The 15,326-nt window shown below is 44.1% G+C and overlaps 2 protein-coding genes across 3 annotated transcripts; one reads left to right on the top strand and one right to left on the bottom strand.

Moving 5' to 3' along the window:
* Nucleotides 1–216: 216 nt before the first annotated feature.
* ap5m1 (adaptor related protein complex 5 subunit mu 1) lies at nucleotides 217–4,347 on the bottom strand. 2 transcript variants are annotated; one of them, XR_001573776.3, is made up of 8 exons: nucleotides 4,139–4,347; nucleotides 3,249–3,903; nucleotides 2,937–3,164; nucleotides 2,720–2,859; nucleotides 2,350–2,461; nucleotides 2,160–2,272; nucleotides 2,001–2,097; nucleotides 217–1,911 (listed from the first exon to the last, which is right to left on the bottom strand). XR_001573776.3 is itself a non-coding variant. In XM_015970128.3 (8 exons), exons 1-8 carry the CDS (start codon nucleotides 4,204–4,206, stop codon nucleotides 1,829–1,831), a joined length of 1,470 nt encoding a protein of 489 aa, XP_015825614.1. In that variant the 5' UTR covers nucleotides 4,207–4,347; the 3' UTR covers nucleotides 217–1,828. The 2 variants fall into 2 exon arrangements, 1 of the variants encoding a protein (XP_015825614.1); XM_015970128.3 differs by having other exon boundaries at nucleotides 2,376–2,461.
* A 56-nt stretch (nucleotides 4,348–4,403) lies between these two features.
* Nucleotides 4,404–13,427, top strand: exoc5 (exocyst complex component 5). The gene is made up of 18 exons (XM_015970127.3): nucleotides 4,404–4,583; nucleotides 4,916–5,010; nucleotides 6,559–6,706; nucleotides 6,793–6,987; nucleotides 8,407–8,471; nucleotides 8,617–8,645; nucleotides 8,749–8,858; nucleotides 8,973–9,017; nucleotides 9,114–9,254; nucleotides 9,325–9,407; nucleotides 9,489–9,698; nucleotides 9,768–9,915; nucleotides 11,752–11,860; nucleotides 12,021–12,141; nucleotides 12,355–12,441; nucleotides 12,517–12,625; nucleotides 12,714–12,929; nucleotides 13,009–13,427. Exons 1-18 carry the CDS (start codon nucleotides 4,557–4,559, stop codon nucleotides 13,195–13,197), a joined length of 2,127 nt encoding a protein of 708 aa, XP_015825613.1. The 5' UTR covers nucleotides 4,404–4,556; the 3' UTR covers nucleotides 13,198–13,427.
* Nucleotides 13,428–15,326: the final 1,899 nt, after the last annotated feature.

The raw sequence follows: 15,326 nt of genomic DNA, 5'->3' as shown, positions 1-15,326 counted from the left end.
TGCAAAACAAACTTCAATTGTGAAATCTATTGTGGAAAAACGTTTGGTTCACTCAAATGTTATGTACTAATAAAATATTACTTCATAAATAATCAGATTAAAAAACTTTTTCTACTATCGTGTAGGTTGGCTCCTGCAAGCAGGTCACCCAGGGACCACAGTGAGAACTAAATCCTGGTTTTCAAACAACAGAAAGGAAAAAAAAAAACAGAAAAATGCAGCAGAGGAACTTTATTCAGTCTGAAATTCTGAACATTTACATTTGTTAAAGAAATCAAGATAATCATAATTGAATGTTATTGTTCAGCCACTGGATGTCATTATTGTGCTGAAAGTAGATAAAAGTCACATCATGTTTGAACATAAACATGCAATTTCATGGTTTTCTAAAATTATTTGTCACAAACCACAATTTGATTTTGACCCATTTGACTTTAATTTTGATCACTGGAGAACGCACGTGTTCCACATATAGAAGATCAAACAGTGATGCAATAAAATAATCATTAGAAACAAGATAATTACTGCCCGAATGTTTGGCTTGAAGGCACTAAGGCAGAGATACACTCTAAAATGATACTTGGTGAGCAATTGGACCTACAAATGACGCTCTGCCAGAAAGAGGCCACTGATTGCTGACTTGAGGAGCCAGACTGACCTCATACAGCGACACGAGATTTAGAGTGACCCAACTCATCAAAAAAAAAAACGTCTTCTTTTCCGGTTCGCTAGCCACACACACTGGACCTTAAAGCCAAATTATTGTGTTGGGCTGAGGGGGACCCATGAGGTCTCGGTGTCTGCCACTCCGTACTGCTACATAAAAGAAGGTGAAGGATGCCGTGTGAGCAATTGGTTCCAATTGACTAAGGATTGGTCATGGTCGGCCTTCTGAGTGGAAATCCACGTGAGAATGTAGCATTTGGACCAGCGACGGGCACAAGAGGCCAACGGCAAGACAATGAGGCCACTCAGAGGCGTCTGGCTGCTGTGGAAACGTGGGGCTCAATCTTCTCTGATCTAACCCTTCCTCAGCCTGTTAATCATTCAGCTTCATAAACTCAGATGAAGCCTGTTTGTTGTAAACACGTCAAAGAGCAACTCGCGTTAGTTATAAATGGTAGAAAGAGCTTAAAACAAATAGTTCTTGAGATTTCTGTACATCAAGCTAATAAACAGTTAAACCCAGAGTTCTACATTAAATGATCTAACGGCCTCCTACAACCTCTGACAGGAACTCAACCATTACCGTTCTTGTGACTTTTTCACCAATTAGGCAGGTCCGACTCACTGAAAGGGACCGGTTGCTTTTAAGTCTCAGAGGGCCAAAGGGTCAGAGCTCAATCAGTCTGCATGGAGAGGTTGTCTGATCGAACGAGCCACCAGCTGACAGGCCAAAAAAGGAGGAGGCAAAAGAGGTGTGTGTGTGTGTGTGGTGGAGGGGTGATTGGAGTAGCTAAGAAACCTTTTGTAGTCAAGATAGTGGCCAGAGAAGCCTGGGCTTTCACAGTCCAGCCGGCCTCTCCTCCAGGCCTGCAGCAGCTGATGACAAGGTCCTAGCTGCTCATTATACGGCTGATGGAGAGTCGCTCAGGTGGGACTGTTGGAGCAAAGGGTGGCCTTGTGTCTGCAAATCTGATGGAAAGTTGGAGGAAAAGAGCTGAACTAAAAGGGCGTGAATGGAGATCCCTCCTCAACAATCTTCCATCCTTAATTTGCCCCATTTTAAAAACGACTTCAGTTCACTTTAACTTTAATAAATTCCCGCCCTGATAATAAATGCTCAGCGGGGATCTCAGTCTCATGAATCCCACTGAGCCGGTGTCTTCTACGTGGTCATCTGTGCGCCGGACACCGGGGCAGCACCTGTTGAATTCCATATGTAGTACTCTTTGCAAAGAAGTTCGCGAGCTGAGAACCAAACAGGAACATCATTTTCAGTTTCACGTAAGACACAGCACTTACAGCGCCTGTTTTCAAACAGAAACTAAAAGGCTTACATGTTGCAATCCGAGGTTTGGAGGAGGAATACACTTGAACCGAATGCTGATCCACGCTGCACCCAGACAGCGTCATGTCAGGCACTTTAAAATGTAACTGTAAAAAATAAAGTGTCCGTCACTTTCCTGCCTGAAGATCCCACCATCATAATGACTTACCTTAATGTAGGCAGTGAGTCCTGTGCAGAGAGGGTCACAAGGTCCCGGTGACTGCCCAGAAAAATTGATCTTAGCCTCCAGCGAAACCTCGCGAGACTTTGGGAACTTTTGGCCTTCATATCAGAAAGAAAAAAAATGCTGTTTTTGTTTTATTATCAGTGAAACTGAATTAATAGAATATTTTTTTCACCTGAGGCTGTAGAATCTGGTACATACCCAAAGCCCAGACCAGCAGGTTCTTCTCTTTCGACACGTCTACTTGTCCAAAGCTTACCTTCACATCCGCACCCCCCATTTGATTCCTGAATAAAACACGCATGGTAGCAGTTTTAATGATCACACAGGAAATGTTCACAATTCTCAACAAGCTTAGTAATTCCTAGATTTTAATGTTTTCTTTTGATTTAAAATATATCTATAAAGAAGTTTTAATACTTTGTGACTTCAAGTTTTGAATTTAACATTTTCCTAAATGCTTCTAATTCATCCTCATGTCTACATGTCAGTTTCTGGTCACTTTAATTATCAGTAATCATAAAAAAACACATTTTGCTGTTTACCTGTTGAACAAAGGCAGGTGAGCCTCACAGTATTCAAAGTTGTTCTTCACAGTTTCATGGAGTTTGAGAGATGCTGTGAGACGCAGCTGGTTGTCTTCTTCCTTCAGCTGATACAAACCTAGGATGGGGGGAACAGGGACCTGAGAGGACATTTTTAATATGATTATGCTAATCGATGCACATGTCACAGCGCTACGTCTTGTGTTCAAAGACATACCTGAGAAGTGTAGCTGCAGAGTCGGAAGGGCTCCAGAGGAGGAGAGAAGGGGAACTTATAAGGACCAGAGAAAGCGGAGCCGTCCAGATTATCAACACTGCTGGAAGTCAAGATACTAGAGTCCAGTGAGGTCACACAGGGATGAACCAGGATGTCCTGCAGTGGAGAGCCATTGGGAGGCAGGGACAGGGTCACTGTCACATTTGGGAGCACGCCTTCAACTTCACACTGTTAACAGAAGTAGAGAATGATAGAAAGAAACTTGCAAAATGTTGTAACATTACCAGTTTTATTTTTACACTGCACACTTACTTTGCATGTGACAGTGCCATAAACATCCCACAAGTCCTGCCTGCTCTGGTTACCGTACTGCATAGAGCGCACCGTTTCAGTCACCGCTACATTCACCATGGCTCGGCCGCGGTGTAGGCCCGTCTTCCAGGCTGGCTGCTTCTGGGTGCCAGCGGGGATGGGCACTGCTGGTGTAGTGGGTACTCCCACAAGTGGTACATCAAGGGGCGTGCCAAGTGGACAAACCTGCAGGAGGGCAGAGGGCAACATTTCCAGACGAGAGATGAGCCCATCGCCATAAGGTTTACCTCCTGAGCCAAGAAGAAATGTTTGCAGCCCTGCCAGGAGTGTGAGACCCTGGGACACTGACAACAAACTGGACAGAGGTGGCCGAGTTTCAGAGGGGACATCCACTAAGGGCAAGCAAGCCAGAATGAGGGACCCCTGAGAGATGTTCAGTACAGGCCAAAGAGTTTTCTCTCCATCCAGACGCAGCTCCAGAGCTGGTGATCGGGGACGGTAAATGCAATCATCTCTTTGAGCCACATATGACTTGTTAGAGCTGGAAATTCCCAACTCTGTGAGCAGAGGCTGGAGGATCAGACTGTCCTCTGGGACTGCTACATAGGAAGAGCCAGACAAGCTTCTAGCACGGTGCTCCACTGTAGGAAACCTCCTGTAAGAGACAGAGCATCACAAAGCCCATCTAGACACAAGTAATGGGACTGTGAAAATGTTTATAACGCACACGCACACGCGCGCGCGCGCGCACACACACACACACACACACAAACACACACAAACACACACACAGCAATATGTTTAATGAAAACTCTATATGAGTAAATAAATCATTCCGTTTTCATTACCAAAAGACACGAAGTTGATGTGTATGAAAGGAAGTAACAAACCTTGAGAAGCGAATGGATGCATTTTCTCCCCCTTCGTGAGAAATTATCCACAAAACACGTAAACCCATTTGTCCTGTTGAAATAAAATCATAAAACCATGCAAAATTTACGCTCTAGTACGTTATTATTTACATATTTGGCCAAGTTTGAGCCGTTCAGTTTCCACATAAGCCACTTCCTGTTGTTGTGCCACGTGACGGCTACTTCTAGTCAGCTGACACATACGCATGCGCTTGTTCAAGCATCTGTTCCCCCCCCCCCCCCTCCCACCCTTCTCTACCCATTACAGGAAACTGGAACAAGCTAGCTGTCAACAAAAAGCAACATTGTGCGGAATCTCCAAATAAATGTTGTGGTCGGCTATCGAGCCGCCTTCTGGTTGTTCTGCCTAATAAATATTGCCGACTGAATCCTGAACATGGCCACAACCGCTCAGCTGTTCGAGGTAATATAAATTTGTCTCGGCTAACAAGTGGCTAACTATTATTACGGCAACTTAACGGTTCTGACTTTGTTTATCTTCTCATTGTGTAATTTATCGTTAGTAACGACTCGGATTGTTCAATGTGATTGTGTCATCTCGTAAGTTACTAGACAATGAAGACAATCGTTCTTCATTTGTGTGACTTTGCGGAAATGTCAGCATTTTTATTTGCGTGCAAAACAACAAACTGCGCACCTTTGATTTCTGTTTTAATCAAATAGCATAGATTGTGCAGTTTTAGAATCGCTTTGTAAAATCGTGTTTTGTCTTTTTTCTGTCTGCCGGTTCCCCAGGAGCCTTTTGATGCAGATGAGTACATAGAAAGGTTGGCATGGAGGACACCCGGTGGAGGCTCAAAAGGAGGAGCTGAGGCATTTGACCCCAAAAGGTATGGACGTTACTTTTGCCCTTTTCTATGAGGCTGAGGGGCATCAGCTTGTCCCAGAAGCTACTCTTCATTTCACTGACTGTCTTAGACTGTTTGGTCATACGAAGCCATTTTTTGCAGATTTAATTTAAAAACTACACAAGTGTTGTACATCAAATGTTTATAAAAATACAACACAATCGTTACATTACATCAGCATTGTGTTTTTACGTAAAAATTAGCTAAATGCTTTATGACAAATGTCTCAAAAAGTTATTCTGCATCTGCAGCCCAGTGTCTCCTCTGTGCAGAGGACACAAAATAAAAATAAAAAATCATTATTGTTCAAGAGAAATAAGAACAATTGTCAGTTTGTGTGTACACACACTTGTTTCTTGGTGTTTAGCAATTTGATTTCATAAATTTTTCTAAGTTACTTTCCTAAATGTTATGCATTTTGTGCTCCTCTTTGATATACTGATGTTCTCTGTGGAAGTTTGTATTGCAGCTGTAGATGGGATGCAACTTGATTATTGTTGTTTTTAATTTGGTTTTACATTTACATTTTTGCATTGTCATCTCTGTTTTAAAAAAAGAGACAAAACTGATCATGTTGTAGAGGCTTTTTTACACATTTATGTCTGTATCACTAAGGGAAAATCATTAATTTAACTTTTTTTTGTCATAAAACACCTATTTTCTTTTATTATTTCTAACCCCATTGTAATAATTCCTAACTCTTTAATTGTTTTTTTCAGCTTCTCCTTAAATTTTGGAATAAAACATTTAGAGAGTATAACTGAAATCATTTTAAAATGACTTAACTTTTGTTTTGTCAAAGCCAGTTGAAAATTAGCAGTTTTCTAAGAGTGTTCAGTCCTGCTGTGCCTGCAGAAGCACGTCTCCGCCTTGTTTGCACTGACTTATAGTTTTTGACAGGTTGTAGAAATTGAGAAATAAATATGTTTACAAATCCTTTGCACGCTTTCCCCTCTATTTTTTTTACGATGTTTACACGGGGGACTGAGTTGAACCTTGTAAGCAAAAATGCCACACCAGTTAAACTTTGCTGTAGATCCATTCCCTGTTTTATCTTCTTCAACCACAAACTGTTGCCACCACTTCCTCGGAAGCTCTTAGTGAAGAGTCGGAGACAACATATCTGAGGAGGCCACCATACTGTGAGTCACCATCCCGGGAATGAGTGTCTGCTGAGAGAAGATGACTTTAAGCTGTAGCCAGTGCTGAAGGAATTAGTCAGAAGATTATACACTCATCATTTGGGGATGTTTCCTACTCTGTGAAATGTGCTGCTGACTTAGAACATTTGCTCTGCAGTCCTAATGGCACTCTAAATGCCGCTGACGAAGCTGCTAGTTTTCACAGCTTCTTAAGTCTGGGGACCCAAGAATTAAGCATCCAGCGCTATTTTGTAACTGTTATCAGTAACTGTGAGGTCAGTAGGACAGACGTAACCTTCTGATACCCAAGTCTTCCTCTAATTCCTCAAGTTTTATATTAATTGTGACATTGTTTGGACATGCACATATCTCTTCTCCTTTGCGACAGGCTTCTGGATGAATTTACAAACCACATCGAGGAGCTGAAGCAGCTGGATGAGAAGATTCAGCGGAAGGTGGAGAAGCTTGAGAATCAGTGCCATCGCGAGGCCAAGGAGTTTGCCCACAAAGTGCAAGATTTGCAGAGAAGCAACCAGGTGTGTTGTTGACTAAAGAAAACATTTTCAAAACATTACAATTTCACTAATTTTATTACAAGTATGTTCACATTGTATCAATCCAGGTGGCCTTTCAGCATTTCCAAGAGCTCGATGAGCACATCAGCTATGTGGCTACTAAGGTTTGTCACTTAGGGGACCAGTTGGAGGGGGTGAACACGCCTCGCCAAAGAGCTGTAGAGGCTCAGCGTCTGATGACCTACTTCAACGAGTTCCTGGATGGAGACCTACGCAGCGATGTCTTCAACAACCCCGACAAGGTGAGTAGGCAGCATGTTACTTTCTGTCTTAAATTGGGAGAGGTGTGTGTGTGTGTATGTGCGTGTGTGAGGCCACTGATGAGAGCCCCTGCTGTGATACTGCTGGAGGTGAGTATGAACAGGATTACGAGGCAAACCATCCATGTTAATTTGTCAAGTTTATCCGTTTAGTCGAATCCCTCAGCCAATTTGGATTAATGAAGTGTCTTTGCTGTTTGACAATAGCTTGTTGATTGGCTAGCATGGGTGTCAACATGCTCATGTCAAAACTAATTGTATTTACAGTAGGCGGGAGCAATGGCCTCCGATTCATTATTTTTTTTTAGAACTGGATTTTTGCAGCAGGATGCTACCGGGGCAGAGAAACCAACTCTGGCCTAAGCTGGGAAATGAGACGCACACCTTTTCCCACTTTTTTTGTCACACAAGTGACTCGTAAAAGTTTGATTCTGCAGTTGTGTCATGATAACAGAGAGATTTGCGTTCCTTAGATTACTAGTCGTTAGCTGGTACTTCATGACTGGATGTGGAGAAGTGAGTGTGTGGTCAATCCCAGAGATGGAGCTGGTTTTCCGGAGAGGCATGCAGAAATATTTGGCCGGATTCCTTTTCCTGAGCGCACCTCCATCCGAGAGGGGAAGTAGAAAAGCTGCAAGTGAATAGCTGAAGGGGGATGGCTTTGCTAATCCTTCTGAAAGGGAGGGCTGGGCCGCCAGCGTGGAGACAAGTGCTGCTAAACCCTGACTGCAGGGAGACGGCTACATTACTTACATGGGATTTAGCTAATCTTAGCTGGGGGACAGATACTTAGAAAACCTTTGCCGAGCAGAAAGGCTGGATCCTCCTCACGGGAGCAGAGTAATGATGTTAGCTGAGGCAGGCATCTGCAGGAACACAGGAGTTGCGGACGGTGGGCCTTTTCGTAGGTCTGAGGCTTTTTCAACCAGCGTGTATGGAGGGGTGGGGTGAGGAGGGGGTGTCTCGGTAGAGCCTCCTTTTTTTTTTTTTTCTTCAAACAGATATCCCTGGCCGGACAGATTATTGAAAGCGATTTAGGCTCCTGTGGGATTACAGCCCATTCAGAACAGGGATGCCAATAAAGAGTTGGGTGTGCTGCTAAGTCAGGACTGCTGCTGCCAGGGCCCAGGTGAGCGCGGCCTGTCTGTTATCAGCTTCCTGTTTAACACAGAGAGGTGGAGGAAGGCTGCGCTAAGATGATGATCCCTCAAGTGGAGACACTGCCGGCGGCCGGCCCACCTTCTGTATGGACGTCCACCTCGTGCAACCCCCCCCCCCCCCCCCCCCCCCCCCCCCGCTCACCTGACAATTTTTCTCTTTCTGACACACACACTCTCTCTCTCTCTCTATCTCTCTCTCTCTCTCTCTCTCTCTCTCTCTCTCTCTCTCTGTTTCCTTCAGATTAAGGAGGCTGCTGATATCATTCAGAAGCTGCATCTCATTGCCCAGGAGCTGCCGTTCGACAGGTGAGTCAGGCCTCCTGGAGGCAGCTTTAAACGCTGTCAAACAACAAACATTAGTTATGTTGTCTTGTCCTCACAAAACAACCCCTAAAACCTTTATACATCTTAAATTCTGTATTATTTACTCTTTCTGATTTATCTGTGACAGATTTTCAGGTGTCAAGGCAAAAATCGCAAGTACGTTTATGAAAATCCTCATTAGCCTGGTTATTTTTCAGCATAATAGAAGCTTCTTTTTAAAACACTTTTTTTGTTTGTTTTGTTTTTTTCTTCTGCTCAGGTAAATACCACGACCTGGAGCGGCAGCTAATCCAGGAGTTCACCGCAGCCCAGCGTAGGGGTGAAATTGGCCGAATGCGGGAGGTTGCAGCGGTTCTCCTACATTTCAAGGTGACCCAGAAGAGACGCGTTCAATCTTCTGCAGCTCGTGATATTACTGACATGTGAAGTGTGTAATGTTACACGACGGTCCATAAAGGTAACACCTGTGGCTTTCCGTTAAAGGGCTATGCTCACTGTGTGGATGTGTACATCAAGCAGTGTCAGGAAGTGAGTTTAAAAGTTATTAATGAAATCCTCTAATGTATTAAAAGATCAAGCATTTACATGTTTATTTTCTGGTTTTTTTGTAATCGTTCTTCTAAGGGCGCCTACTTGCGGAACGATGTGTTTGAGGACACTGCGGCTCTCTGCCAGAAGGTGAACAAGCAGGTGGGCGAGGTCTTCAGTAGTCCAGAGACCGTCATGGCCAAACTCATCCAAAACATCTTTGAAAACAAGCTGCAGGTATGTTTTACCGCCTTTTATGTGCGCTGCTCTTGTACGTAGTGGTTTACATCTGACTTTGTGTCTGCAGGCTCACGTTAGAGAGAAGCTGGACGAGACTCGACATTCTGATGTGGAGCAGTACCTCAAAAACCTTTATGACCTTTACACCAAGTAAGCCACTTCTTCACTTGTGATTTGTTGGTTTCTTGCAGATATCATTGTGATTAATTTTTTGTCGTGATTTTCTTTCAGGACCACAGCTTTAGCTACAAAGCTGACAGAGTTCAACCTGGGCTCAGACAAGCATACGTTCCTGTCCAAGCTGATAAAGAGCATCTTCTCCTCCTACCTGGAGACTTACATCAACATGGAAAGGGAATACCTTCGCACTCGAGGCGGCCAGATTCTGCAACGATACTACGACTCCAAGAACCACCAGAAACGCCCCATCGGCATCAGCGGGTCTGTTTTCAACTTCAGCTTTGTCACCTGTTATAATAAATTCTGGAAATGTTAATTGTCTTCTTAAAGCATTCAAGACCTGAAAGAGCGGATCAGACAGCGCACCAATCTTCCACTGGGCCCCAGCATCGACACCCACGGGGAGACCTTCTTGTCCCCAGAACTGGTTGTTAACTTGCTGCAGGAGACACGTCATGCCTTTGAGAGATGCCACAGGGTGAGCCGTCTCTGCTTTCTGCAGACCGAACAGCTGATTGGCTTGCTTTTAGCACATCCTAGTGTTCCCTAAGGTTTCCCTTTTTTTCCCACTACCTCCTCGCTGTGCAGTAGCGCCCCCAGAAAAAATTCATAGGGTGGCCAGGTGGGGCTAGAGAAAATTTTGGGGGTGGCACACCAGGTTGGTCCGTATGGTAGCTCTGCAAGCCTGTGTTGATGCATTGCATGCTCCTTTATTCTTTTTAATTAAAAACACAAAATGCATCCAACACACTTACCTCAGATTTGAAGAACTTTTCACAAAAACATCTATAAAAACTTTAGAGATTTAAACGTGTTGAGCAGGAGAAACGTGTATACTTTTTAAAAATCTGATTATTTATTTATTCTTTAATTGTATATGTTATTGGGTTTAAATAATAATTAAATAATATTCTGTGAACATTGATATGATTCATCAAAGAACATTGGTCTTCTCTGGCGTGGCCAGCATTTTCTACCCCTTGTGGGCGCCGCTGTCGCTCTGCGGTCGACTTTTGAACCCCATAATCTAACTGCTGAAATGTCTCCTCAGCCTTCATTAGATTCCACAGGAGTGATTCATCACTAAATCAAACAAATCAGCTGTGTTCACGATCTAAACAAACAGGAAACGTGTTGGAAGCAGACTGCAGTGCCAGGCATGTCAGCTCCCCTTTACTAAGTTCAGCAGAGACTGGACCGGCACTCTGAAGTTGCAAGTGTGATATTCTGGCCACAGAGGGCGGTGGAGGTCTTAGTGGCATTTCATTAACACTGTAAAAGGTCATTTTAGCACATACTGGCTCGAGAGAGTTATGTAGAATAAGGAAAATGTTGCATAGTATGCCTTTAAAGATGGATTATGTGTTGTTGGAAAAATGCATTCAAGCAAGCTACAACAAAAAATCTAAGTACCAATCCCTTTCTTCAAACTCCCCCCTAGAGTTACAGAATCTGATGGTGTCAGAAAATGGTAAAACATCTGCTTGTGACACACACACACACACACACACACACACGCAGGTTTGCTGAGCTGCTAAGGTCAAAATGTTCAGATCCAACTCCGAAGCAGACCTCCTCCCGCGTGTCCCCTCTGCCAAACTAGAATGCTAGCTTTTGTGGCGTTTGGTGTTTTTTTTTTTGGTGAAAAACAATCCAGTTTTCAGCTTTCTTGGTTTATTCTAAAATTCAAAACCACTACGGTTCTTTGCCACCAGCACAAACAAAACTTCTAGAACACGAACTGAACTCTGTCCTTTCCGCCTGCTCAGGGTGAAGTGCACACATTAGGGCTAGGCAATAAATCGAACATTTATCGTTATCGAGGTGAAATCCTCGGGATATCGTGACATTGATTTTAGGCCACATCGCCCAGCCCTAGCACACATAAACTCACACACTCACTCGTTCCCACGCAGAGTTGAGACTTTTCTCTTCATTCCCAAAACAAAACCTCCATCACCTAAACGTTTCCCAACAGGAACAGAACCAGACTCTGAACAGGATGTGTAAAACAAATGAGACTTGCAAACGGAACAGGACATTTCGTCCATGACACCAAAGCAGCTCAGCTAGCTTCTCTTCCTGTTCGGCTGCTCCACCGAGTGCGAGCATGTCCTGCACACACAGTGTTCTGTGCAGATCAATGATGGATGGGTTATGATCCAATCATTTAGAAGGGGGATAAGGTCTTTTCAGGACTGTGTGCTTCAGAGGCGGTTAAAACTTTATTTTTTGAGATAATATTTGATTCATTGGTCGTTGGTGGAGAGCATCTCAAGGAAAAATGTTTATTTTTTATTTTTTTATTTAACAGCTTTCAGATCCTTCTGATTTGCCCAAAAACGCCTTCTCGATTTTCCTCCTGCTGGTGGAACATCTGTGTGTGGAGCACATCGACTACGCCCTGGAGATCGGCCTCGCAGGTACGAACGTCTAAGTGACAACAGAATGTGTCCGTCTGGTCTTTCCAGATCATTTCTCAAAATGAACATTTTTTTTAAGAGTCCACCTACTGTAAATGATAAAAATGATGCTTTCATCTACATTTTGATCTGACTGGTCTCACGTCTGTTTGATCTGCAGCGATTCCTTCATCTGATGCCAAGAATGCCAACCTGTACTTCCTGGACGTGGTTCAGCAGGCGAACTCCATCTTCCATTTGTTTGACAAGCAGTTTAATGACCAGCTGATGCCTTTAATAAGGTCGGATACAAGCCAGCATTCTAGTTTTTGTGTACTTTATTCTTTAGCAAATACCCAAGAAATGTTTTTGTTTTCCATGGAAACGCACATAAACACGACTATAGGACCCTTTTATGTGTTTCCATGAAAAACAGTGAAGTTTCTAAGTGATGCTTAACTTTTGAGCAGTGCTTTCATTAGGGGGTTAGCCTTTGAATTCACTCTCGTCTACAGCTCTTCCCCAAAGCTGGCGGAGTGTTTGCACAAGAAGAAAGAAGTGATCGAGCAGATGGAGGTGAAACTGGACACGGGAATCGACAGGTTGATGTGTTTATAGTGTAAAATCTGTTTCCATGAGTAAATGGAAACCTTCTGATCTGCGTTTCTGTCACACAGAACACTGAACTGCATGGTGGGGCAGATGAAGCACGTCCTGACCACTGAGCAGAAGAAAACGGACTTCAGGCCTGAGGATGAGAACAATGTCATGATCCAGTGCACTTCAGTGAGAGACTCGCCCCATAAATAAAATGAATCGTTTTAAGATAAACATTTGTTGATGATACAAACCATTCTCCTGGTTCCTTCGGCAGGCCTGCTCCAAGGTGTGTGCCTACGTCAGTCGGCAGGTGGAGCACGTGCGGAAGTCCATGGATGGGAAAAACGTGGACACGGTGCTGACGGAGCTGGGGGTGCGCTTTCACAGACTCATCCACGAGCATTTACAGCAGTACAGCTACAGCTCCATGGGGGGCATGTTGGCCATCTGCGACGTGGCCGAGTACCGACGATGCGCCAAGGACTTCAGGGTGAGAGAGGAACTTTGAACGCGGCTTGGCTCACTTCACCTGTAGTTTAATGCATCTGCTGTAACGTCTCCGTCCTCAGGTCCCTCTGGTGCTGCAGCTCTTCGACACACTCCACGCCCTCTGTAACCTGCTGGTGGTTGCTCCCGACAACCTGAAGCAAGTCTGCTCGGGGGAGCAGCTCACCAACCTGGACCGGAACCTTCTGCACGCCTTTGTCCAGCTCAGGGCGGACTACCGGTCAGCCAGACTGGGTCGACATTTCAGCTAATGACTCCCGGAACGCTCGCTGTTCTCCGTCCAAGGATAAATGAGCTTTGATGAGAAGATGCACCTTCAAGGTGATGCATCATCACACAGACTACAAGCAGTGGAAGACTGCTTGTAGGCTCCTAAAAATGTGGGAAATGTGCATTTTGTATTTTTATTTTCAATGTCCATCAAATTAGAATTCCCTTTGTTTTTAAACACCAATTGTTCATAAATTCATGTTATAATTAAAATAACTGTAATTATATCTCTGCTAACATTAAAAATATGTTTTGCTTGTGCCAAATATATAAGTCCTGCAGCTGCTCTTGTGCACAAGAATCCACTCTGGTGTTGTTTTAAAGGGAAACTGTCAACAACCAGGGTGCAGACACGAGCTCTGCAGTTGCACTGCATGATGGGAACACACAAAGGCCGAGCTTCATCTCCCTAAAGGTAGAAACGGCCATGATGCCGGTGTACCAGAAACTTCCAGTTCTGGTACTCAATGTACATCTGTGCAGGGAGAAGTTTATACATTATTCATTAAGGTAAAAAAAACTTCCATAAGTTATTACTAATTCAGTTTTTAGTGTCCGACATGACTCAAGCACAAGTGTGTCTAGAATACATTTCAGTAGAAACCAACATTTTGATCGTGTAAGCTTTGATCAAAGGGCATGAATTAAAAATGGCTCAGTTCAATCCAAACAGCCAATTAGGTAAGAAAGAATGGATTTTTCTGACATCTTGTTGTTGGTTTAGTGTAAAAAAAATAACCTAAAAGAGACACATGACCACCTTTTCATATTCTGACTGCCAACCACAAAGGCTGAGTCAGGAGGAGATCCCAGCGAAGTGTGATCTGAGCACCAAAGAGGGCCTGAGAATCTCTGGAGGGTTTGGGTGGTCCCCTCATGGCTCAGGTGCTTGGGTCACTGAGTGTGTGTTACTGTAATTGCTCAGATCAGCACTCACTCATCCAAGACTGAGCATTGTTGGGCTGATCTGCTGCATTTCTGGGTCAGAGGACACTAAAATGTTGACCTTTGGTGATTAAGGCTCCAAGGTAAAAAGGGACTTCTTCACACAGGGCTTATTTGGGCTCCATATCACCTGAGGTCATGACCCGCTGTACTGCTGTTTACCCCGATTCAATAAAAGACGCGTTTTATCATCGTTCATCTGTGTGGATAATTATGTTCTGAAGTTTGCCCGTTCCTCTCTGTGAATGTCACTTTCAAAGTGGGATGAAACAGTCCTCCTTTCTGTAGAAGTCATCAAGTATTCATAGGAATTCTTGCCACCAGTGTAAAGTTCCTTCTCCGACTTCAGGAAGTGAGCCGAGCCAGAGGGGATTAGATATCTACCAGCTGATGAATTGTGTGCAGTAGTCATGAACTGAGGGGGGGGGGGGGGGCAGAGAGATAGAGACGGCTGAGAGCTCAGTTCCTGTGCCGGCTGGTTAGTGTTGTGTAGAAGGTACACAGTGCTGTTCAAGTTCAAACAACATAGTAAATTAGGCTAATATTAATATTATCAATGCCACATAAATTCAATTCTCTCTGTCCTAATCACAACTGGATAGCTTGTAAAAATTATTGAGTTAGGCCCTGATGCAAACAGCGGCTCTTTTCCAAACATTTGACAGCTATTTGTTTTCGCAGCGATTAATGTGGAAAGGGGTTTGGGAGGGGGGGTGGAGCGGAGCCGGGCCAGAGACGATAACTGGTGTAGAGATGGAGGCAGCCGCGCAGCCTGGCCCTCAGGGGCTCCCAGCACCGCCGTACGGAGGAGGGGGAGGGAGAGGGGGTTGTGGGGGGGTGTTTGAGCAGGTGGAGGGGATTAGTAATATTGTCAACACTGGAGAGCTGGATAAGACCGTCCTCTTTAACTCGTCACTCCGAACAACTCTTGTACGCGCGTTTGGAAGCATAAGGAAATAAAAACTACAGACCGAGCAGGAAGACGAGCGTGGCTCAGACTGAGGTCGGCTATTCCTAGAAAGCTACCAAATCAAAGGAGTCATGTAGGGAAGTACAAATACATGGTTACTTTACTTAAAGGTGCAATAAGTAAGACTTTTACAGTGAAATAATCACAAAAAAGTCTCAATCAAGCTGGAAGGAAGGTTAGATTGAAACAGATTTC

This window comes from Nothobranchius furzeri, chromosome 18 (genome assembly GCF_043380555.1).
Source record: "Nothobranchius furzeri strain GRZ-AD chromosome 18, NfurGRZ-RIMD1, whole genome shotgun sequence".
In the NCBI taxonomy this organism is placed as follows: Eukaryota; Metazoa; Chordata; class Actinopteri; order Cyprinodontiformes; family Nothobranchiidae; genus Nothobranchius; species Nothobranchius furzeri.
Note: the sequence above shows the minus strand (reverse complement) of the source record. Positions and strands in the feature narration are given on the sequence as shown.